General features: G+C 47.0%; 2 protein-coding genes across 2 annotated transcripts; one reads left to right on the top strand and one right to left on the bottom strand.

The window, feature by feature from the left end:
- Positions 1-34: 34 nt before the first annotated feature.
- On the top strand, positions 35-11,945 carry polr2i (RNA polymerase II subunit I). Its single transcript, XM_078533115.1, has 6 exons — positions 35-164; positions 1,313-1,367; positions 5,877-5,950; positions 8,542-8,616; positions 10,567-10,618; positions 11,695-11,945. The coding sequence occupies exons 1-6, from the start codon at positions 103-105 to the stop codon at positions 11,755-11,757; spliced, it is 381 nt and encodes a 126-aa protein (XP_078389241.1). The 5' UTR covers positions 35-102; the 3' UTR covers positions 11,758-11,945.
- Positions 11,946-16,157: 4,212 nt separating this feature from the next.
- Positions 16,158-22,937, bottom strand: LOC144671295 (putative transcription factor Ovo-like 1). The gene is made up of 4 exons (XM_078533104.1): positions 22,838-22,937; positions 21,536-21,594; positions 17,106-17,289; positions 16,158-16,450 (listed from the first exon to the last, which is right to left on the bottom strand). The coding sequence occupies exons 1-4, from the start codon at positions 22,935-22,937 to the stop codon at positions 16,158-16,160; spliced, it is 636 nt and encodes a 211-aa protein (XP_078389230.1).
- Between the last annotated feature and the right edge of the window lie 2,347 nt (positions 22,938-25,284).

The following is a 25,284-nucleotide window of genomic DNA, read 5'->3' as shown; positions in this document are numbered from 1 at the left end:
GGTGATTTTGAAACGCGCTCTTGGCGCCGCCGGGGACCCGTCCACACGCGGGGCGCATGCGCAGTGCCGCTCGGCCCGGCCGCGCGCTCTGGAAGTTTCTGGATGGATTTCGAGGGGGGAACCGGGGGTCCCGGCTTCGTGGGGATTCGCTTCTGTCAGGAATGGTGAGCGGGGGGGGGGGCTGAGCGATAAAAACCCGTAAAACACCCCCCCCGCCCTCTCCCCGTCTACACCCCCCCACCTCCCATCGGCTCCCCCCCCCCCCCCCAACCCGCTCCCCTCTCTCTCCCCCCCTTTCCCCCCCTCTCTCTCCCCCCCTTTCCCCCTCTCTCTCCCCCCCTTTCCCCCTCTCTCCCCCCTTTCCCCCTCTCTCTCCCCCCCTTTCCCCCCCTCTCTCTCCCCCCCTCTCTCTCCCCCCCTTTCCCCCTCTCTCTCCCCCCCTTGCCCCCTCTCTCTCCCCCCCCTTGCCCCCTCTCTCTCCCCCCCTTGCCCCATCTCTCTCCCCCCCTTGCCCCCTCTCTCTCCCCCCCCTTGCCCCCTCTCTCTCCCCCCCTTGCCCCCTCTCTCCCCCCCTTGCCCCCTCTCTCCCCCCCTTGCCCCCTCTCTCTCCCCCCCTTGCCCCCTCTCTCTCCCCCCCTTGCCCCTCTCTCTCCCCCCCCTTGCCCCCTCTCCCCCCTTGCCCCCTCTCTCTCCCCCCCCCTTGCCCCCTCTCTCTCCCCCCCCTTGCCCCCTCTCTCTCCCCCCCTTGCTCCCTCTCTCTCCCCCCCTTGCCCCCTCTCTCTCCCCCCCCTTGCCCCCTCTCTCTCCCCCCCTTGCCCCCTCTCTCTCCCCCCCTTGCCCCCTCTCTCTCCCCCCCTTGCCCCCTCTCCCCCCCTTGCCCTCTCTCTCTCTCCACCCCCCCTTGCCCCCTCTCTCTCCCCCTCCCTTGCCCCCTCTCTCTGACTCTGACTCTTCAACAGAACAGAGTGATACGGACTCGAAATGTTAACTGTGCTCCTCTCCGCAGATGCTGCCAGACCTGCTGAGTTTTTCCAGGTATTTTTATTTTTGTTTTGGATTTCCAGCATCCGCAGTTTTTTGCTTTTATCTGGAATTCCCTCCCTGAACCTCTCCATCTCTCTTTTGTCCTTTAAGGCACAGATAGCAGATAATGTAAACAGTATTGGAAAGGAAAATACCACAGATGCTGGAAATCTGAAAAACCAGCAAGCCTGGCAGTTCTGGAGAGAAAAGAGAGTAGGGATAATGTAATGTCTGTAACCCTTTAAACTGTCAATTTCTGAACATTATTGACATTTTTATTCTTTGTTAGTAATAACATGCTGTACCCAAAGGAAGATAAAGAGAATCGGATCCTGCTTTATGCGGTGAGTTCAAACATTCTTTTATTTATTCAAGCTCTGTGGGCTAGTGGTCTAGGGTGTTATAATATTGGGCTCGAGGAAGTGTAGGTATTTGCACGATATAGCTAGGTGACACGATACTGTAGATATTGGAAATCTGAGACACTGCTGGAAAAACTCAGCACGTCTAACAGCATCTATGGAGAGAGAAAAAAAGTTAACGTTTTAAGTCTGTATGACTTCTTCAGAGCTAAAGAGAAGTAAAAATGTGATGAAATTTATACTGTTTAAGGGAGGGGTGGAACAGGTGAAGCTGGATGGAAGGTCAGCGATAGGTGGGGGCTAAGGAGAGATTGCCAGAGATGTCATGGGCAAAAGTACAAAGGAGTGTTAATGGTAGTGGGTACTGGCTAAAGGAGGTGCTGATGGTGGCATTAAGGTCAGAAAGCAGAATGTGATAATAGCAGGACAAGGGTAAGCACTCTGGAAAGAGCAACATGAACAAATGACAGATGGCCCTTGTGGGGGTGAGGGGAGGGGACAGTGGTGGGAAAAAATATAGGATAAAAGGTGGGGATAAAACAATGAATAAAAATGAAAATAAATAAAAATAAGTGGATAAAAATTATAAATGAAAAAATTAAAATTAAAATGAATATTGAAAAAAGGGGTGAGGATGGAGGAGGGAGTTCATAGTCTGAAGTTTTGAACACAATGTTAAGTCAGGAAGGCTGTAAAGTGCCTAATCGGAAGATGAGGTGCTGATCCTCCAGTTTGCGTTGGGCTTCACTGGAACATTGCAGCAGATCAAGGATGGACATGTGGGCATGAGAGCAGGATGGGGTGTTGAAATGGCAAGTGACAGGGAGGTCTGGGTCATGCTTGCGGACAGACCGAAGGTGTTCCACAAAGCTGTCATCCAGTCTGTGTCTAGTGTCTCCAATGTAGAGGAGACTGCATTGGGAAGCAGCGAATGCAGTAGACCAAATTGAAGGATTTGCAAGTGAAGCACTGCTTCACCTGAAAGGAGTGTTTGGGCCTTTGACCGATGAAGTGGTAAAGGGGCAGGTGTTGCACCTTCTGCGGTTACATGGGAAGGTGTCGTGGGAGGGGGATGAGATGTTGGAGATGATGGAGGAGTGGACCAGGGTGTCCTGGAGGGAATGGTCCCTATGAAATGCCGGTGGGAGGGTGAAGAGATGATGTGTTTGGTGGCATCATGCTGGAGTTGGCGGAAATGATGGAGGATGATTCTTTGAATGCTGGGGTAAAAACTGAGGACAAGGGGCACCCTATCTTGGTTCTGGGAGGGAGAGGAAGGTGTGAGAGTAGAGGTGCGGGAGATGGGCCGGACACGGTTGAGGGCCCTGTCAACCACAGTGGGTGGGAAACCTCTGTTAAGGACAAAGGAAGACATGTCAGAAGCGCCGTTTTGGAAAGTGGCGTCATCGGAACAGATGCGACAGAGGTGAAGGAACTGAGAATGGGATGGAGTCCTTACAGGAAACGGGGTGTGAGGAGCTGTAGTTGAGGTAGCTTGGGAGTCATTGGGCTTATAGTGAATATTGGTGGACAGTCTATCACCAGAAATTGAGACAGAGAGGTCAAGGAAGGGGAGGGAAGTGTCAGTGATGGACCATGTGAAGGTGATGGAGGGGTGGAAATTGGAAGCAAAATTGATAAATCTTTCCAGGTCCAGACGAGAGCATGAAGCGTCACCAAAACAGTCATCGATGTACCGGAGAAAGAGTTGTGGGAGGGGGCCTGAGTAGGACTGGAAGAAGGAATGTCCCACATACCCCATAAAGTGACAGACATAACTGGGGCCCGTGCGGGTACCCAAAGCCACATCTTTTATTTGGAGGAAGTGAAGCAAGTTTAAGGAGAAATTGTTCAGTGGGAGAACGAGTTCAGCCAGAAGGAGGAGAGTAGTAGTGGATGGGGATTGTTCGGGCCTCTGTTCAAGGAAGAAGCGGAGAGCCCTCAGACCATCCTGGTGGGGGATGGAGGTGTAGAGGGATTGGAAATCCATGGTGAAGAGGTGGTGGTTAGGGCCAGGGAACTGGAAATTGTTGATATGACGTAGGGCATCAGAGGAATCGCGGATGTAGGTGGGAAGAGACTGGACAAGGGGAGAGAGAACGGAGTCAAGATAGGAAGCACTGAGTTCCGTGAGGCAGGAACAGGCTAACATGATTGGTCTAATGGGACATTCCCGGGGGCTGAACTCTTCTTCCGCCGCCTTCATCTCCGTGCTCACTCCTTTGGGCAGGAGTCCTCCCCCTGTTCTACGGATCCTTTCACCCGCCTCCAATATTCTCCCTCCAACTGGACCCCTCTGGCCTCTTACCTGCACTTGATCTGTTCACTGAGAACTGCCGGCGTGACATCAGCCATCTCAATTTCTCTGCTCCTCTCACTCCTCGTAGACTAAACTAGGTTTGTATCCCCTTAAGCATCAATGATTAAGTGGTGATTGAGGTGTTTGGGGCAATTAAATGATTTGTTAGGGTTGTTAGATTGCAGATTTCCTCCCCTAAAGAGCATTAGTGAACCAGATGGGTTTTTACAACAATCAACTTGGCCGTCATCAGATTTTACTTCCAGATTTTTATTGAATTCAAATTCTGCCATGGCGGGATTCAAACCTGGGTGCCCAGAGCATTACCCTGGGTCTCTGGAATACTAGTCCAGCGACAATACCATCTCGCCATCACCTCCTCCTGTGACTGAAGTTGCTAGATTTTTTTGTTCGTTAAGGCTATTGGAAATAAAGGGTAAATGAAGTCCTGATCAGCTGTCATTGCATTGATGGAGAAGCTGCTAACCTCTGCTGTGTGTCCTCCTCCATGTGTTCATTCAACAGCTCTTCAGAAAGCATAGGCATTTTTTTAAATTTAAAAGGCCAAAATACCAAGTGGTTTAAAATGGTTCTGTGGTTTAAAAACTCACATTGATTAATGCTTCAGCAAAGCTGCTATAAACATTTCTGTAGCATCACAGACTCATCATTCAAAGTGCAAATGTGTGAAACTGGCTCCTTTTCTTTATTCAATCTAAGCTAGTGCACCCCTGGTTTTCTTTGCTTCACCATTGGCGACTGTCTTCTGCCTTCAGCCGCCTGGGCCCTCAGTCCCCAAAGCCTTCCGCCCCCCTCTCCTTTAAAACCTACCTCTTTGAACAAGCTTTTGATCACCTGGCCTGATATCTTCTAATGTGGCTTAGTGTCAAATTTTCTGTGATAATGCCTTCTGGGAAGTGCCCTGGAACATTTTACAATGTTAAGGCACTATGTAATTCAGGTTGCAGTTGTAGGATAAATGGCCTCACCCTGTTACCAGATCTGGGCTTGTGTCTAGAGCAGTCTTAGCTGCTTTTAGTTTCCCACAGATTTCACTGTTTATATTTAGGATTGTAAACCAAGTGTGGGAGAGCTGAAGTCTGCAACCTGTGATGTAACATCACCTTGGATGATACTATAGACAAGATTGTTACTGTGAAACTGACGTAGAACTATCCTGAGGCTATGCATGCATTTGTGAAAATAGCAGAGCTCGTCACTAAAATCAAGAACATGTCTAGACAAAATCTGAATGTTTTCACCTGTTATTGTAAGTGAAACAACAGAGAAACATTGAAGGGCTGCAATGTTCTGTGACTCATATTGAAATGGAGAGGAGCTGATTCAGTCCAGTGACAGTCAAAGATACGACATCGTAGATTACACTTTGAATCTAAGATTACTTTCAGTGAAATGCTGCAGTTTATATTGCAACGGAGCCTCAAAACCTTTTGAGTTACCAGCGTCGATGATGTTACTGATCGAAAACAGATTGCGAGGCTCCCCTATTGATCTAGGGGATAAAGACATTGTCCAGTGTGACACTAGCCCACACAGTGCAGAACATTTCCGGTTCAATTCCATTGCCTGCGCTAGAATCGCCTGATCTGCTTGGCACTGCAATTGACGTCAATGCTTCTCCACCGCTGAATTTCCAGTCTGTGAGGGTGCTTCCCCTCTCATATGAAGGGGAAATTGAAGGGATAACATATGCCAACTGTTGCATTGCTAACTCGTCAGGCAACCTAACACATTGTCTCTCAGGACAGCAAAACTGTAACTGCTTCTCCTTTCACGTTTCCTTCACCTACACATTTGTAGCTGAAGGTTGTTTTCATCTCATCACAACCTCGTTTGAAAACACAATCCTAGAAACATTCAGGAGACCTGGTGGCACCTGCAGGGAGAGAAACAGAGCTAACATTTCGGCTTGATGACCTTTTGTTAGAACTGCTTGATTTATCTTATCTTTATTTCCAAGCCTACTAGTGCCTGACCTGTCACCTGAATCTCTCAATCCTAAAGAGGATTTGTCTATTGCTGAGCAGGTAGTGGATGGCTGCGGGATAGATTTGGAAGTTTTCTTAACGTTTCCCTATCCATTCATACTTTGACTGTTATCCTGAGGGAAAAAAGCTGAATCTTTGATTGTGAGCAGTCTGTGTAATTCAAATACTTTGTTTAAATTTCAGTGTCGAAACTGTGACTACCAACAAGAAGCCGATAACAGCTGTATCTATGTCAACAAAATCACACATGAAGTCGAGTAAGTAGCACTCATGTCTGCTGTGTGCAGGTTTAAACAACACATCATTGTAACCGAGGATAACAGTAAATTGTAGCCGTACTTCCCAGTGAGATTTCAGCTTAATTCAGGATTTGCGCCACCATCAGAGATGCAACAGGGACTGCAATTACTGAGTGTGTGATTCATCCCATTCCTCGCAGCTCCCTTGAACATTGTGGTTAAATGCCCACTGTGCTACTGAACCATACAGACCCAGTTTCCGTTCTGATCCTTGCCTGATTGCAGCCGGGTCCTATGGTTGACCCAGGTGCCGAGGGCTTGAGAGCGTAAAGTTAATCCCTCGATCTCGGCTGGAAAGTGTGCAAGTGTAAGAACTTAAAATGGAGTAGGTCATACTTGAGCCTGCTCCACTCTTCAATAAGATGTTGGCTGATCTTCGACCTTGGCTCCACTGAGGCTTGAGGTGTGTGAGCAGTGTCCAAAAATCTGTCGATCTTAGTCTTGAATATACTCAACGACTGAGCATCTGCAGCTCTCTTGGGGTGGAGAATTCTAAAGTTTCACAAACTGCTGCGTGAAGAAATTTCTCCCCATCTAAGTCACAAATTGCTGACCCTTATCCTGAGACTGTGCCCCTCAGATCTAGACTCCCAGTCAGGCCAACCCCCTCATCCCAGGAATCAGCCTTCATTGGATCACCTCTTAAGACAAGTATATCCTTCCTGGGGTGCGGAGATGAAAACTGTACGCAGTACTCGAGGTGTGGTCTCAGTAACGCCTGTGTGCATCAGGTCAGGATAGAATCAGTTGTCATTGTAATGGCGCCTGGTACGGAAGCGGTGCAGCGAAGGTTCACTAAATTGGTCCCCGGGATGAGGGGGTTGTTCTACGATGAGAGACAGGCTGAGTAAATTGGGTCTATATTCTCTGGAGTTTAGAAGAATGATAACATACACAATTCTGAAGGGGCTTGACAGGGTAGATTGAGAGGATGTTTCTGCTGTTTGAGGAATGTAAAACGCGGGGTGGAGGGGAGCACAGTCTCAGGATAAGGGGCCAATCATTTAGGACCGAGATGAGAAATTTCTTCACTTAAAGGGTTGTGAATCGTTGAAATTCTCTATCCCAGAGGGTTGTGGATGCTCCATCGTTGAACACACTTAAGGCTGGGGGTAGACAGATTTTTGGTGTCTTGGAATTAAGGGACATGGGGAGCGAGCGGGAAAGTGGAGTTGAAGCCGAGGGTCAGCCATGATCGTATTGAATGGCCGAGCAGTCTCAATGGGCCAAATGGCCTATTCCAGCTCCTATTTCTTATGTTCCCCTGAAACACACAGAACCATACTATCCATACTTACACATGGAGAATGGCCACTTTTGGTGATGTACTGGAGGATTACAAAGATCTGCACTCCTGGGATCCCCATCTTAAGAGGAAATAGGGGTGAAAAGAATAAAGGTAAGCTGTACATGAAGTTTCTATAACAGTTTAATGACTGAATCTGAACGACCCACTGAATATTTTAGTTCCAAAAACAATTTGACCAGGCCATCAAAGGATTTATTTTGTAACAAGTGTTACACAATCTATGCTCTGGGTACTTTTGCAAAGACCCATTTGGTAAAATATTGTAATGCTGCGTCTTTGTCATCAGAGGTCCCCGGTGAGCTATGCCGAGATATTGGGCTGGGTTTTGCAGTCTGCAGTGAGGGAATAGTGCCAGCTGCTGTCCTCGAAGGAAGCTGCCCACCAAGTTCCAGTGACCTGTGAGGTGTGGTTTCTCCCCCTTTCCCAGTGACAGGTTAAACCTGGTGCCAGGTCAAGGGGACCTCCAGACACCCAGCAGCAGTGCTGTCAGGAAGCAGCGTAAGCGGCTAATCACGTTGAAGCATTCTCACAGAGCGTGAAGCAGTAAATCCCTTCATTTAAAATTTAAACAATTCACAGTGCAAAATAAATGACTTTGATTGGATTAAGATGAAAACTAAAATATAAATCAGATTTTAAAGAAAAGTTGTTTTCACTATATGTGACGTTGTTTGACATCCCACAAACATAAAATTAGCTTTTCAGGACCAGTGGGGATGTTTAGTAATTATAACCAAGTACATCTATAAAATCCCAGTTACACCTCATTTCAACAGTGTTTTCCAGAGTTTTTATAATGAGAATAAGAGTGCAGGAGTAAAAGTTCTTGTCAGTTCAATGATTTCCAGTTGATTGCAGTCTGGGAGATCTTTAACAGTGCATCCTCTGGTGGAGACCTCACTGATAGCAACCTCTGGATTTCTGCACTATTCTGCTCATGTACAGACTCCAGAAGTTGCTGTTAATTTTCGGAGTAGCGACAGAGAACACTGACTGTCCTGCTGTCATTACTACCGCAAAATCCAGGTTATACGCTCAAGTGATACAAAACTGACTTAAGTTAATTCTGATTCGACAGGTCCTGTGTCCTTTATGTTGATTTTTTTTTGTGCTCCGATATGTCAAATATCTGGCCTTAAGCTTTGTATTGAACTTTGCAGCAATGGTTATTGTACCGTTTTGTCCAGAGCGTCCACATTGTTTTCACAAAGGTGATTTTTTTTTTTTTTCCCTTCAACAGTGAATTGACCCAAATCATAGCTGATGTGGCACAAGATCCAACACTGCCTAGAACAGAAGACCACCCCTGCCCAAAGTAAGTAGCGCTGCAGCACTGTTTTAACAGCCTTGTCCTCCTCCGATCTAGTGAAAATCTAATCCTGAGGTATTGAGGGGGAAAAAAAAGATAGGTGTAACTGTTGAAGCCTTTGGTATTTCTGAGTCTCTGTCACACTGTTATACGCACCCATGCTTATTTACTAATTATGGAGAACCTTAATCAACAGTGTTGTAGAAGCATCTGGATTGGATCACATTCTCCTTGCTGCAATAGATTTGGCACAGAGATTCCTTTTGGTGGTGGAGAGAGAAAGGCCTCTCTTGTAAAAATGTCAGAGCTTCACCTCCGATAGCCCAGCCTTCACATTGCTTGTTTGACATTATTGCGATCAGACCTTCTTCCAACTTACTATTGGCAAGATTTAGCCGCCCTGTTGGGGCCTGTCAGAAAAAACTAGTACCTTATCCCAAATCTCTACACTCCGCTACAACCCTTCCCCACTGAGGTTTACTGTATCTGATCCTGCACAACTTCACTGTAGCCTTCAAGCCAGAGTCAGTCTTTCAGCCCAATAATACTCTCCATGATGCCAACTACTTAATGCACATTGTCTACCTCCTCCTGACCTCCACCCTACTTCCACAGGCCAACATCACACCTCCCTAGCAGTAAAGTTTATTTTCCAATGTATACACTCTTACGGTAATTATTGTGGTTGCTGTTTTCCCTCTTCCAAGAGACACAGGTTCCAACCAGAGCATATTGGATGTGATCCTGAGTCCTGGAGCAGAGGCTCAGAGATTGTAGCATAGCTCTGCTGCCTGGAAGCGTGACAGCAGATGCTGTGTCGCTGAGAGAAAGAGCCCGAGGCACTCGGTTTGAGGAGCTAGAGCTGGAGACAGAGAGTTTGGAGGCTAAAGGTGGGAATCAGTGACCTTAGACCAGTGAGCTGGGGAGGATGTGGGGTTGTGAAGTAGAGCACTGGTTGCCATTGCCATTTTAAAAAGGACATGTAATTCCCATAAACCAATCAGATTGATTGAAAGAAATGGATGAAGGGGTCTCATGAACTAGTTAAACCAGTAGAGTGCAACAGGGCTTCAAAGCTCATTTTAACATGGATAGACAACTTCATAGAATAATATAGCACAGGAGATGACCATTTGACCCATTGCACCTATGCAGCTCTTTGTTAGAGCTGTCCAATTAATTCTACTCCCTCGACCTTTCCCCATAGCACTGTATTTTTTCTCTTCAACCAGTTATCCAGTTAACTTTTTAAAGTTACTATTGAATCTGTTTCCATTGCAGGCAGTGCATTCAGAACTTATGCAGAATTCTCTTTCCTCATGTCACCTTTTGCCAGTTACCTTAAATCTGTCCCCTCTGGTTACCCACCCTTCTGCCACTGGAAACTGTATCCCTTTATTTACTCTGTCAGAACCCTTTGGAATTTTGAGCACCTCTATCAAATCTCTTGTTAATCTTCGCTACTCTAAGGAGAAGAGTCTCAGCTTCTCCAGTCTCGCCACATAACTGAAGTCCCTCATTCCTGGCATTGTTCTAGTAAATCTCTCTCTATCCCCTCCAAGGCCACACATCCTTCCTACAATGTGTTGCCTAGATTTGGATACACTGCTCCAGCTAAGGGATAACACGTGATTTATAAAAGTTTAGCACCACTTCCTTGCTTTTGCACTCTATGCCTTTGAATAAAGCCAAGGACCCTTATGCTTTTTTTTAGCAGCCTTCTCAATTTGCTTGACCGCCTTCAAAGATTTGTGGACAGGCACCCCCAGGTGCCTCAGTTCCTGCACTCCTTTAACATTGTACCATTTAGTTTATATCGGCTCTGCTCATTCTTCCCAGAAAAAAATGCATCACTTCTCGCTGCCTCGTATTAAACTTTGTCTGCTATATGTCTGCCTATTTCACCAGTCTGTCCTCTATAACCTGTTACTGCTGTATTTTTAAATATTGTTGCAGGTGTGGACACAAGGAAGCCGTGTTTTTCCAGTCGCACAGTGCAAGAGCTGAGGTACAGTAATGGAACCCTTTGCAGAAGCACATGCAATTGTTAAAAGTATAAATTCAAACCACTTATGCCAATGAATATTATAAGTTATATGGATATGAGTTGCTCCCTATTAAAGGCCACAAAACAAACATATTATTTGTTTTCACCATTTGTCCTTCTGTAAAGAAAGCTGAACTTAAAATAGATAAATTAAAGACAGGAGGGGAGGGCATTTTGAACTTTGAAAGTAGGTGTTGCTGCTGTGTACGGCTTTGTTTGCTGACCGTATCTTTTTGTACCTGTGATTTCTCACTGCCCTGCTGCCAACCCCACTATCAAGCTTCCTGCACGAGCCCAAAAACAGCCATTATAACCGCTGTTTAAACCCTCAGCTGCCTGGCCCAGAACGTGCACGTAGCTGTCGGCTTTCTCTTGCTTCTGTGGTCATTTCTGAGTGTGAATGTGTAGCCAGGGAGGATAGGAGAATGACTAGGCATGTATTACTCTGGGGTGTGTGTGTTTTTGTTGTGTGTAAGCCGTGAGACTATGAAAGGTAGCCTGGGAGATGAAAAGCTTAAGTTTGACCCTTGGTTACAGTGTTATGGGAATCTGGCAAGATGGTGTATTGGTTACATGCTACCTGGCGAGCTTTAACTATTCAAAAGTGAGTTTTCCATGGATAGCTAGGGTCTCACTCTGCAAAAACTAAACATTGTGGGGATGCAGTAAAGTTTATGTAGAGTATATTGCGTTTACCTGTATATAAAATTTACGTGATAAACATATTCTCCTAGTATTCAAAAAGCAGGAAGTTTCTCTCTGAATTATAGACAGTTCAATTGCTGTGAGCACATGCCTATTAAGATCTAGATCAGGATTGCCTGACCTCGTTTTGTGTACAGTGGAAATTTTAATGAGCATTAGCAACAATTGTGGCTTTTAAAAGGGCTAGAAAAATGTTAGAATACAAGGGACGTGGCTGCAGTCCTGCCTCCGTTTTTGAGTGAGCCAAATGGCGTTTGTGGCTCTTTGTTGTTGACAAAGGATTGCGAGTTTTAAGCGTGCATTTAATGCAGCCTCCTTCCTCCCTGCTGCAGGATGCAATGAGGCTGTACTACGTGTGCACAGCGCCACACTGCGGCCATCGCTGGACAGAATGAGGACACACTGTGTTGCAACTTGAGGTTTTGCTGTGCTGTTTTTGGAGCCACCAATGGACATATCAGTTCAGGCATAATGTAAGACAAAGAAATCAACAGTGTTGTAATGATGTTTATTTTTTAAAAGTCATACTTGTACTAATTTTTTGCTAATTTTATAAATACACTAATAAAACTTATTTTTAAAACAATTGGAATAATACTCTGTGCATTGACTTAACTGATAAACATTTAAGAAACTTGTTTTACGGAATTGAGAAATTTCAGCCCAAAGGTTCACCACAACAGGAAAAATTAAAACCTACATGAACCTCCTCAGCAGTAAACTGGCCGGTACCTACTGAGGATCATTGGCCAGGACCCAAAGGACCTCTGAACTTGCCACCATGTCCTCAACTGCAGAGTACTGTGCCTCAGTGTGGCACCGATCTGCTCGCACCAAACTTTTCGATGTGCAGCTCAACTCAATGATACGCATCGTTACAGGTACTCTTTCACCAACTCACTCCCCCTGGCCCCCAATCCTGAGCAACATTGCCCCGGGCCTTCCCCCAACATCAGGAGGGTAATTGCAACAGGCAAGCTATTGGAGAAGGTCAACCCAAGCCAGCCGTTAGTCAATGACCTCCGTAACCCACCACCAGTACACGTTCCCTCACACCACCCCGCCTGGTTAAACCCCCTATGCCGAGCAGTAACAACTGAGTACCTAAGACGGGAGAAAACGTCCACTAGGAACCACTCTCTCATCGTAGACCCCACTGCTCCTCCACCCAGCTTTGATCTCCTACGATGACAGTGGGCCCTTTTTAAAGCGTTTGCGGACTGGCCAAGGCCTTTGTGCAACACCCGACATCAGTGAGATCGCCAAGACCATCCAGGCTGTAGCTGTTGTACAGCCCAAACAGCAATTGACATTGTCGAGGGAGTGCCCAGTGACTAAACTTGAAAGTGGACTTGAAGAACTCCAACTAGCCACTGAGTAGACTATTGCTTGGCTCTGTGACTACACATGCAGACGCTAAATAAATACCACAAAAGAAAGGCCATTTCGTCAATTGTGCCTGAAACCACTCTACCTCAGAACTGTCTACTCCAATCCCCTTTCCTCATACCCTTTGATATTTTTCTTTGTTTATCTAATTGTCTTAAATGCGATTAACAGCTTCAGCATGACCCTACTAATGAAGCTTTTCATTGTTAGCCCTTGTGTAAAGGTACGTCTGAGAGGGGGGGGGAAAAAGTACGAGATGTGCTTTTCCCACTTCCTCACCCTGCCGTTGGTGGCCGTGTATTCGGGCTTAAACTCCTGGAATTTCCTCCCTACACCCCACCTCTGCCCCTCTACCCTTCTCTGTTTAAGAAGCTACTTAAAAGCCTACTTTTTGAATAAGCTTTTTGTCACCCCGTCCTACTATCTTGCTCTTTGGTTCAGAGTCAATTTGTGTTTGATAATCTCTCTTTACTGCAATAAAGGCGCTATATAAATGAATGCAAGTTGTTGCTTTGTCCCGGCCTGCATTTTTGTTTTAAATCGCCATGTTCTGCTGCATTAACATGCGGATTTGTAAATGTCCCTGTAATTCTGCAGCCCTGCCGACACATTCCCGTGCTTTGCAGATGGGCTGATCCACCCAGTTACCTCCTCCCTGGCCAGCATCAGAACCCTCATTATCCGTTGTGGGAGGTGAGGATGCGGGAGTAGGGGGCGACCTTGCTGGGGGGGTTTTTTTTATTGTACACTCCGCGAATAATAGATGGCTAGGGGGTGAACTGCAAATGTATTTTTGGGATCTGGATGTGAATTCAAAGCTTTTCTGCATCGGCACACCTTGCGTTTTGCATCTCATTTGTACCCCGAGCAGCTGTGCCATCCCTTTATGGTTTCTTCTCTCCTTTTCCTGAAAAAGTCGCTGACACACTGGCTCCGTTTTCTTGGGTTCCAGCACCTCACCACGGTGGCAGTTCATTCTGCGAGACTCCAGGTGGTGTGCTATTCAACTGCAGTGGGCTTCACAACAGCCCCTGAACTATCCTCACTCAACACGCACTTTCCAGCGAGAACCAAAAATTAAGTGTGCACTTCACTGAACGGGGATTAATTGACCCTCCTCCAACCTGCTGTCCCTGACTCGAGTTCAGGCAAAGATCGGTAAATTCAGTCCTGGGACTTCCAGCTGAATCCATAGTGCACTTAGTTTTTTTTTCCCCCCCTGCTGCAGAGGAATTCACGTTACCAGTTTACCTGGGGGGTCCGAGTTGCTATGCACTTTTACACACATGTTGTGTTTGAAGGATTTGCAGGTTGATACTTGACCTGTTTGGCCACACCTTCTTTCTCGTCAAGTCCCAGAGTGGGACGTGAACCTGGGGCTTCTGGCTCAGAGGCCGTGACGCTACCCACTGCACCACAAGGTCTCCCCTCCTCCTCTGCTCTACCACTTAGTCCATGTGGAGTCCTGACTGTCTTGTATTACAATCAATGCTGTATTTTATTTGGTCCTACAGTCAAATCTGCTCCTGCTGATGCTTCCTTCCCTCCTTTTATATTTCCTCCTACGCCAGTTTAAAATTATTTATCCTCCCCTTAATAAAAAGTCCCTTGAATATCCGACTACTGCCTTGTCCACTTTCAATAAGCTGAAAGCAAGCAGCTTGTTTACTGACACTACTGCGTTGACCGGTGAGTTGGGGGTGTCTGTAGAACTCAGGGCAAGTAGTTTAAACAGCTTCGGTCGACTGTTGTCTTATTTAGAAAGAGAGTCTGTATGGACTACAGCAAACAGAGCTCATGACGAAGACTGGGGCGACTCCCGATTAAAGCACGATTTCTCCCAAAAATGCAGCAAGTGGAGGGTAGTTAATGTTATGCAAATAGCGTGGGTAAGATCAGTCCCAGTCACGTACAGCAGTGCCATTTCCAGGGGGCAATTGACAGGGGGATACCTCAGGATTGTGGCTGGATATAATGGTGTCACTATGTACAGCTGCAAGTCGAAGGCTGACATTGTGAAAAATCGCGGGGGAATATTAACCCCCAACTGTCATGACGTGGCACATTGTACCCCTGGCATATATTTCCCCTAGTTTGTCTCAGCTTTCTGTCGAGGGCACAGGCCCATGATTTATTTCAACAAAAGGCAGAAGAATTGAAATGGGGTTCAGAACTCAGTCTCCAGCGGCTTGGCAGTTTATTACCGATGGAGGGAGGGAGAGTGGTCACTCACTGGAGAAGCTCAAGTTTGCTTCCCCTGCCCATGCCTTGATTATTCCCCTCCCCTCATGGAAGGGCTGATTCCTTATGGAGCGTAGTTCCAGTGGGTGCTGATAGAGCTGCTGTGCCTGCATAGTAATTGTTAGCAAGCTGTTCGGTTGTGGAGGGCATCACACCTGAATACAAACCAGCCCTCACCCAGAATACACGCACTCTTTACCAGCAGGTGTCCATGGATAGCTGCCAGGAAGTGGAGCTCTGGACGATTTTGCTCCTACCTAGCACAGAGCTACCAAAGCCATGTACCGCTAGCTCTGCTGCAGCCAAGATGATCCAACTCGATGCAGACTGTGAATTTGAACCATGGGATCTTCCCAACTTGTGCGATCTACTATCACAACGAACAATGTCAGCCACGGCCCAGTGAGTAGGAGTCTCACTTGTAAGGTCACAGCCTCAAGTCCACTCCAGAGACTTGAGCACAATAACCTAGGCTGACACCTGCAGAACGTTACTAAGGGAGTGCTGTACTGCCAACTCGAGTGCACATAATTGATCCCATGACCACAATCTAAAAGACCAGGGGGGTTAATCCCTGGTGTCCTGGCCAATATTTGGATTATTTTTATTTTTTTGTGGGAAGTGGGTATCACTGGCAAGGCCAGCATTTGTTGCCCATCCCTAATTGCCCTTGAACTGATTGAGTGGCTTGCTCAGCCATTTCAGAAGGTAGTCAAGAGTCAACCACATTGCTGTGGGTCTGGAGTCACATGTAAGCCAGACCAGGTAAGGGTGACAGATTTCCTTCCCTTCCCTCAAGGGCATTAGTGAACCAGATGGGTTTTTACAACAATCACTGGTAGTTGTCATGACTAAGACCAGATTGATTAATTGAATTTAAATTCCACCAGCTGCTATGGTAGGATTTGAACCCATGTTCCCCCAAAGCATAAGCCTGGGCTGCTGGATTACTAGGCCAGTGACATTACCACTACACCACCATGTCCCCAATTTTCTGGTTTATCACATTGCTGTTTGAGGCACTTGCTGTGTGCAATATGGCTGCCATGTTTCCTATATAACAACAGTCAATGTTTAACAGTATTTCTTGGGTTATAAAGCACTTTAGGACTCAGGTTGTGAAAGGTGCTATATAAATGCAAGTTCTTTCTGTCTTAGCTAGTTTCTAGACAAAACGCGGAATGAGCAACATGCTTAATCTGTTCTGGAACGATGCACTTTGCTTCCGCAGGTACTTGCGTAGTAAAGGGCTGCCAGGGTGATGGTCCCTGATGTGCAGGAAGAATGCGTCCCCTTGACTGGATGTAAAACCACAGTCCTCGCATACAAAAATCTTGGAACGCCGTTCCCTGTAGGCATAATTCTGGTGTACATTGTGAATCTTCTTCAGGTGGGACTCCAAGGAACATCGCTGTGTGAATGCCTTCTCACACAGGTCACACTTGTACGGGCGAATGCCTGCTTAAAACAAAGGTGAGGTGATAAGTCTTTTTCGTTAGAGTAGTAGTGAGGGGAAGTACGGCACCAAAAGGCAAAACAAGAGAGAACTTGGCGTCACATAGCACCTCTCAGAACCTCAGTTATGTCCCAAGGCAATTTAAAGCCAGTGAAATCGTTCTGAAGTGTGGTCACTTTTTTTTAATGTAGGAAATGCAGCAGCCAATTTGTGCACAGCAAACTCCCACGAACGCCAATGAAATAAATGACCAGCTCACCTACATCAGGTGTTGTTTGAGCAATAAATATTGGCTGAGGTGCTGTGAGAACAGCCCTGCCCTTATTTGAATAGTGCAGTGGGATCTTTAACATCCACCTGAGAGAGCAGACAGGTCTCATTGAAAAGGCAGCGCCCCTGACAGTGCAGCACTCCCTCCGTACTCTCAGACCAGACTATGTGCTCGGGTCTCTGCCTCCACAATGTTTCGACACAGAGGCAACGGCGCTGCCGTGGGTTCAAGTACCCGTGGGTCGAATGCAAAGCCTAGGCTGACGCTCCGAACGCAGTACCGAGGGGCACGCTGAACTGTCGGAGGTGCCATCTTTTGGAGAAGACTTTACCGAATGAGGTCCATTTTGACCGCGATGTAACCCTCCCCCCTCCCGTCCCCCCTACCTGTGTGTGTTCGCATGTGCCTCTTCAGATCAAACGTGTCGTTGAAGCCTTTACCGCAGAACCCGCAGACATGTTTCTTTACCGTGCTGTGGCACTTCAGGTGACGGGTCAGCATGCGATGTAAAGGGAAGACTTTGCTGCAGCGGTAGCAGAGGAAGTGGCCCTGGGCGTAAGCAGATTTCACCTTCCAAAAAGAATTTAAGGATTAGAAAGTGTTTTGGCAAGAGAGAATTTTCTACAAAAAAAATGCACAGCCCAGAAACAGGCCCAACTGGACCATGCCAGTGTTTATGATCCAGTTGAGACTCCTGACACTGCCCTATCCACTCATTTTTTGTTTGGAGCGTGCGAGTGATTCTTTTTAAGTGCGTGGCCCCTTTAAAAAAATTTTTTCACAGGCCTGCTAGCTAAAAGGGAGCAACCTACGTGTGGCCTCCACGAGAATGTTTGGGTTGCTGTGAGACATCACCGGTCGCCCTTCTTTCATCTAACCCTATCAGCGTTCTCTTCTCCCTCATACTTAACTAACTTGCCATTAGAAGCGTCTGTGATATTAGCTTCAATCACTTCATGAGGGAATTCGACCACTCTCTGGGTAAAGGGGTTCCTCCTAAATGACCATCTTAAATTAATACCCAGTGTTTTGGATTCCTCCCCAGGCGGAAACATCTTCCCTGCCCTGCCAAAGCCTTCAATAATCTTAAGAACGCAGGAAATAGGAGCAGGATACAGCCCCTCAAACCTGCTCCACCATTCAATAACATAATAGCTGAACGTCTACATTAACGCTGCTTTCCTGTCCTACGTCTATATGCCTCGATTCCCTTAGTATCTAAAAACCTGTTGCTTCTGACTTAGATGTTACTCAATGACTGAGCGTCCATAGCTCTCCGGGATGGGGAATTCCAAAGACTCACAACCCTCTTGAGTTTTTTTTTATTCATTCAAGGGATGTATGGGCGTCGTTGGTGGAGCCAGTATTTATTGCCCATCCCTAATTGCCACTTGAGAAGGTGGTGGTGAGCCGCCTTCTTGAGCCGCTGCAGCCCATGTGGTGTAGGTACACCCACAGTGCTGTTAGGGAGGGAGTTCCAGGATTTTGACCCAACGACAGTGAAGGAACGGCCGATATATTTCCAAGTCAGGATGGTGAGTGGCTTGGAGGGGAACTTCCAGGTGGTGGTGTTCCCATGTGTCTGCTGCCCTTGTCCTTCTAAATGGTGGTGGTCGTGGGTTTGGAAGGTGCTGTCTAAGGAGCCTTGGTGAGTTTCTGCAGTGTATCTTGTAGATGGTACACACTGCCGCTACTGTGCGTCGGTGGTGGAGGGAGTGAACGTTTGTGGATGTGGTGCCAATCAAGCGGGCTGCTTTGTCCTGGATGGTGTTGAGCTTCTTGAGTGTTGTAGGAGCTGCACTCATCCAGGCAAGTGGAGAGTATTCCATCACACTCCTGACCTGTGGCTTGTAGATGGTGGACAGGGTTTGGGGAGTCAGGAGGTGAGTTACTTGCTGCAGGATTCCCAGCTTCTGACCTGCTCTTGTAGCCACAGTATTTATATGGTTAGTCCAGTTCAGGTCAATGGTAACCCCCAGGATGTTGATAGTGGGGGATTCAGCGATGGTAATGCCATTGAATGTGAAGGGGCAATGGTTAGATTCTCTCTTGTTTGAGATGGTCATTGCCTGGCACTTGTGTGGCATGAATGTTACTTGCCATTTGTCAGCCCAAGCCTGGATGCTGTTCAGATCTTGCTACATTTGGACATAGACTGCTTCAGTATCTGAGGAGTCGCGAATGGTGCTGAATATTGTGCAATCATTAACGAACATCCCCACTTCTGACCTTATGATGGAAGTAAGATCATTGATGAAGCAGCTGAAGATGGTTGGGCCAAGGACACTACCCTGAGGAACTCGTGCACTGATATCCTGGAGCTGAGATGACTGACCTCCAACAACCACAGGCCATCCTCTTTTGTAAAATAAAAGCAAAAGACTGCGGATGCTGGAAATCCAAAACAAAAATAAAAATACCTGGAAAAACTCAGCAGGTCTGACAGCATCTATGGAGAGGAAGACAGTTAACATTTCGAGTCCGTATGACTCTTCAACAGGACTAAGGAAAAATAGAAGAGAGGTAAAATATAAGCTGGTTTAAGGGGGGGTGGGACAAGTAGAGCTGGACAGAGGGCCAGGTGGAGATTGCCAAAAGATGTCATAAACAAAAGGACAAAGAGGTGTTGAAGGTGGTGATATTATCTAAGGAATGTGCTAATTAAGGGTAGAAAGCAGGACAAGCAAGGTACAGATAGCCCTAGTGGGGGTGAGGGTGGGGGGAAGGGATCGAAATAGGCTAAAAGGCAGAGATAAAACAATGGATGGAAATACATTTAAAATAATGGAAATAGGTGGGAAAAGAAAAATCTATATAAATTATTGGAAAAAAGGGGGATCGGAAAGGGGGTGGGGATGGAGGAGAGAGTTCATGATCTAAAGTTGTTAAACTCAATATTCAGTCCGGAAGGCTGTAAAGTGCCTAGTCGGAAGATGAGGTGCTGTTCCTCCAGTTTGCATTGAGCTTCACTGGAACAATGCAGCAGGCCAAGGACAGACATGTGGGCATGAGAGCAGGGTGGGGGTGTTGAAATGGCAAGCGACAGGGAGGTCTGGGTCATGCTTGCGGACAGACCAAAGGTGTTCTGCAAAGCAGTCACCCAGTCTGCGTTTGGTCTCTCCATCTTCTTTTGTGCTAGTTATGACTCCAACTAGCGGAGAGCATTCCCCCTGATTCCCATTAAGTCCAGTTTTGCTAGGGCTCCTTGGTGCCACACTTGGTCAAATGCCACCCTGGTGTCAAGGACAGTCATTCTCACCTCACCTCTGGATTCAGCTCTTTTGTCCATGTTTGAACCGAGGCTGTAATGAGGTCAGGAGCTGAGTGGCCCTGGTGGAACCCAAATTGGGCATCAGTGAACAGGTTATTGCTAAGCAGGTGCCGCTTGATAGCACTGTTGATGACCCCTTCCATTACTTTACTGATGATCGAGAGTAGACTGATAGGGTGGTAATTGGCCTGGTTGGATTTGTCCTACTTTTTGTGTACAGGACGTACCTGGTCAATTTTCCACATAGCTGGGTAGATGCCAGTGTTGTTGAGTGAAGAGGTTTCGCCTCATCTCAGTCCAAAATGGCCGACCCTTTATCCTGAGAGCGTGCTGCCAAGTTAGAGACTGCTATCTGTACTGTCACAGTTTTCACGTTTGCTTGCTCTCCCTGCTTCAGTTGTTTTGAGATATTCCTCCCCACCCAAAAGGAAAAACCTGTAAAACTTGGAATGAAGGGTACCAGTAAAACTTGTCCAGTCTGGTCTTCTATACCTAAAAATGAACTCCAGTACCACTGCTGCCGGTATTACTGATTTTTTACTGGGATTTGAAAATTCTGAACTGGTTTTTCCCTTGCCTGCTGGCACCAAGCATTCCACCATCTACAAGGCACAGGTCAGGAGTGTGATGGAATACTCTCCACTTGCCTGGATGAGTGCAGCTCCCACAACACTCAAGAAGCTTGACACTATCCAGGACAAAGCAGCCCCGCTTGATTGGCACCCCATCCACCACCCTCAGCATCCACTCCCTCCACCACTGACGCACAGTGGCAGCAGTGTGTGCACCATCTACAAGATGCACTGCATCAACTCACCAAGGCTCCCTCGACAGCACCTTCCAAACCCACGACCTCTACCACCTAGAAGGATAAGGGCGGCAGACAAATGGGAACACCACCACCTGCAAGTTCCTCTCCCCCCCACAAGCCACATACCATCCTGATTTAGAAATATATCGGACGTTCCTTCACTGTCGTTGGGTCAAAATCCTGGAACTCCCTCCCTAACAGCACTGTGGGTGTACCTACACCACATGGACTGCAGCGGTTCAAGAAGGCAGCTCACCACCACCTTCTCAAGGGCAACAAGGGATGGGCAATAAATGCTGGCCCAGCCAGCGATGCCCACATCCCATGAACGAATAATAAAAAAAATTCTTCCAATACTCGGCTGAAGTGACCATCTGTCATGTCTGGACCTCAACATTGAGGATCCCATTTGTGGGGATGGGGGGGTAGGTGTTCCTCAGTACAGCTCCACCTTGGCCTTGCTCAACACCCATCCCCACCCCCCAGCCTGGTAAGACTGTTCTTCAGGGTTTCCTTAAATCTTTCGGGCAGTGAGAATCTCGCAGAGACAGCGATGCGGGGAGATGGGGTGGTGGTCGGGTCGGGAGCGATGGCCGGTCACTAACAGCTTTAACGCGATAAAGACGTACCCTAGCCCTGCTGAGCGCTGGCCCTTCTCCAGGGTGAGCTATTCCATGCAATTCTTTAGCAAACGATCCCACCCATGTCTTTTGCCTTTTGGCCTTTCTACTCACCGCGGCACTTTGCTGAGGTAAAGGCTGCTGCTTGTCCAGGGCACAGGCATCCGGGCATTCTGTGGGTGGAATTAAATGCTATTCATGACAGATCACGGGTATGTAAATCAGATGTGATGTTGCTATAGGCATCAAGACTACTGTGAGGGAGCATCTTTAGGCAATCACTACTTATCAGCCGCTAGACAGCTTATACCTGGCGAGGTTTAAAAAAAAAGAAACTTGCATTTATATAGCGCCTTTCATGATCTCAGGACCCCCCCACCAAAGCACTTCACAGCAAATGAAGTACTTTTTGAAGTGTAGTCACTGTTGTGATGTAGGAAAAATGCCAGACACTTTGCACACAGCAAGATCCCACGAACAGCAATGTGACAATGGCCAGATCATCTGTTTTTTTTTCCTCTCAGTGACGTTAGTTGAGGGACAAATATTGGCCCCAGGACACCAGGGAAAATTTCCCAGCCCTTCTTTAAAACAGTGCCATGGGATATTTTTACGTTCATCTGTAAGGGCAGGCAGAAGCTCGGTTTAAGGTCCCACCTGAAAGATGGCATCTCAGTATTCAACTCACTGTTCGTACATTGAGGAATGGATGACTCTGAAACCAGCCTTTTCCCTAATCCAGGTTTATTCCCAAGATTACAGAGTAAAGGCACCAGACTCCTCGTGTTCCCCCAACACTCAGTATTTTTATACACTTGCAATAATTCCCTAGCCTTTCCCCAATTGGTGGCAGCTGCTCTCAATTTCATACTTAAAGCATGCACTCCATTGCAACATGATTCCAACATTAACACTCAGGAAATGCAGTAGTCTATCTACCTATCCATCTCTCCATCCATCCCTCCATCCATCCCTCCGTCCATCTATCTATCTCCCTCCCTTCATTTCTCCACCTAGCTCTCCATCTGTCTCTAGCTATCTCTATCTATCCATCTCACTATCCATCTGTACATCAATCGCTCTATCTCTTGCTCACCTGAAAGATGGCACCTCAGAAAGTGCAGTACTTTTTCTATCTATCCATTCATCTATCTCTCTCCTTCTTTATCCCTTTCTCTAGCTACTTCTCCCTCTAGCTATCTCTATCTATCCATCTCTCTATCCATCCACCTGTCCATCTCTCTTCCCCCTTTATCTCTCCCCAGCTCTGTCGCTCTAGCTCTCTTTCTAGCCATCTCAATCTATCCATCTCTCTATCCAGCTGTGCATCAATCTCTCTCTCTCTCTGTCTCTCGCTCTGTGTCCCTTCCTTCCATCCTGGAAAAGATTGGGATTGTTTTGGAGAAGGGAACCTACCTGGAACGTAGAAATCCCCTCGCTGATCATCCGATATGTTACCCCAGTTCCGACTGCCACACTTGGCGTGTTGTTTTTTGACCAGAAATGACCGAGGCATCGTGGACAAGTGGGAGTCAGAAAGCAGCAGCAGCAGCAGAGATCACAGGCCCTGACTAACAATCGGACTGGGACTCCAGGAGAGTTTCTAACACCGGCTAAACTCTGTCCACCTGCCAAACAAGTCAGCAATTCTCTCTCAAAATATAACCTATCATCCACGGCGCTTAAATACACATGGAGCCTTATTTACCTAATGCACCTAACAAAGCCAGTGTGGACAGCAAAAGCTTTGGATAAATTATATTTAAATTTTCTTAGATAGTTTCAAAAGCTTTTCCGTTGGTAAACAGGCTGACGATGTAAAAATTTTGCAAATGAGATCATTATCCAATATTTCCATCCTCTTTATGCAAATCGTTTGCCTTCTGGTGAATGCAGTGGTTCAGCTGGCTGCCTCCATCAGAAGGTTGTGGATTCAAATCCCACTCCAGGACCTGAGCAAAGGAAAATATCAAGGCTGACACTCCAGTACGGTGCTGAGGGAGCACTGCAAGGTCAAAGGTGCTGACTTTGGACGGACTGTTAATCTGAGGCCCCGTCTGCCACCTCAGGTGAACGTAAAAGACCCCACAGCACTATTTCGAACAAGAGCAGGGGAACTCTCCCCAGTGCCCTGGTCGATATTTACTCCTCCATCAACATCGCTAAAAAACAGATTATCTGGTCGTGATCACATTGCTGTTCGTGGGAGTTTGCTGTGCGCAAATTGGCTGCCATGCTTCCTGTGTCACAACAGTGACTGTACTTCAGAAATTATTCCATTGACTGTCAGGCGCTCTGGGAGGTCCTGAGGTCAGACACAGAACGCCAAGTCCTGTTCACCCATCACCCACTGTCCTCACTGACCTACATTGGCTCCTGATTAAACAGTACCTCGAACATAAAATTCTCATTCTTGTTTTAATATTTCTTCAAGGCCTCGCCCACTCCTTGTCTCTGTAATCTCCTCCAGCCCCCACAAACCTCCGAGATCTCCTCCAATTCTGGCCTCTTGACCATCCCCCGATTTTAATCGCTCCCACTTTGGCGGCCACGCCTTCAGCAGCCTGGGCCCCAAGCTCTGGCATTCCCTCCCTCAACCTCTTCGCCTCCCTACCTCACCTTTCTCCATTAAGACGCTCGTTAAAACCTACCTCTCTGACCAAGCCTTTGGGCGTCTGCCCTATTAACACCCAATCGGCTCAGTGTCACATTTTATTTTATCCTGTGAATGTCTTGCAATTTTATTAGGTTAAAGGTGCTGTACAAATGGAAATTGTACTTGTATATAAACGCAAGTTCTTTAGGGAACCAAGGGCAGAAGTTTCACCTTGGTGGGCGGGTGGTAGGCCCAACCTGCTTGAGCGTGAAATGGCGCGCGGTGATGTTGGGCAAGCGTCCCGATGTCAACGCACAGTCGCGCAATAGTTTGGTTGGCGGGCACACCTGCCCACTGACAAGTGGAAGGCCCATTGAGGCCATTAAAGTATTAATTGACTCAAATTTTTCGATAAGGCCAAAGCGGCCTTTGCACTTTTTAGGAAACCCCATCCACGGGCGGGATGAGGTTTCCAATAGCAAATAAGAATAAAATAAAACATTTTACGTCTCATTCATAACATGTCCCCGCTCATGTGACGTGAGGGGACATGTTTTTTAAACATTTAAAAAAGATTTATTTTTGTTTATCGGAGCTCTTCATTTCCTCGCGGCTGCTCCGCGCCTCAAGGAGCTTTTCCAGTGCGTACCCACACAAAGATCCCTGCTCGCCCCGCTCACCCTCCTCCCGCCCCCACCCCTGACTGCCCACACACGCAACACTGAGCGCTGCAGCACGCTTAACTGGCCTAACAGGGTCTTAATTGGCCTAACAGGTCCTTAATTGGCTTAACATGTCCTTAGTTGGCTTAACATGTCCTTAGTTGGCTTAACATGTCCTTAGTTGGCTTAACATGTCCTTAGTTGGCTTAACATGTCCTTAGTTGGCTTAACATGTCCTTAGTTGGCTTAACATGTCCTTAGTTGGCTTAACATGTCCTTAGTTGGCTTAACATGTCCTTAGTTGGCTTAACATGTCCTTAGTTGGCTTAACATGTCCTTAGTTGGCTTAACATGTCCTTAGTTGGCTTAACATGTCCTTAGTTGGCTTAACATGTCCTTAGTTGGCTTAACATGTCCTTAGTTGGCTTAACATGTCCTTAGTTGGCTTAACATGTCCTTAGTTGGCTTAACATGTCCTTAGTTGGCTTAACATGTCCTTAGTTGGCTTAACATGTCCTTAGTTGGCTTAACATGTCCTTAGTTGGCTTAACATGTCCTTAGTTGGCTTAACATGTCCTTAGTTGGCTTAGCATGTCCTTAGTTGG

Source organism: Cetorhinus maximus, chromosome 32 (assembly GCF_964194155.1).
Source record: "Cetorhinus maximus chromosome 32, sCetMax3.hap1.1, whole genome shotgun sequence".
Lineage (NCBI taxonomy): Eukaryota > Metazoa > Chordata > Chondrichthyes > Lamniformes > Cetorhinidae > Cetorhinus > Cetorhinus maximus.
Note: the sequence above shows the minus strand (reverse complement) of the source record. Positions and strands in the feature narration are given on the sequence as shown.

What these genes read in the sequence shown, in the direction of transcription:
- polr2i (XM_078533115.1), top strand. Translation starts at nt 103, where the DNA reads ATGGATTTCGAGGGGGGAACCGGGGGTCCCGGCTTCGTGGGGATTCGC. An exon ending in ATCGGATCCTGCTTTATGCG is followed by an intron (nt 1,368 to 5,876) that starts GTGAGTTCAAAC and finishes TTTAAATTTCAG; the next exon opens with TGTCGAAACTGTGACTACCA. An exon ending in CGCACAGTGCAAGAGCTGAG is followed by an intron (nt 10,619 to 11,694) that starts GTACAGTAATGG and finishes TCCCTGCTGCAG; the next exon opens with GATGCAATGAGGCTGTACTA.
- LOC144671295 (XM_078533104.1), bottom strand. Translation starts at nt 22,937, where the DNA reads ATGCCTCGGTCATTTCTGGTCAAAAAACAACACGCCAAGTGTGGCAGT. An exon ending in AGGGGATTTCTACGTTCCAG is followed by an intron (nt 21,595 to 22,837) that starts GTAGGTTCCCTT and finishes TTCCACCCACAG; the next exon opens with AATGCCCGGATGCCTGTGCC. An exon ending in TACCTCAGCAAAGTGCCGCG is followed by an intron (nt 17,290 to 21,535) that starts GTGAGTAGAAAG and finishes TCTTTTTGGAAG; the next exon opens with GTGAAATCTGCTTACGCCCA.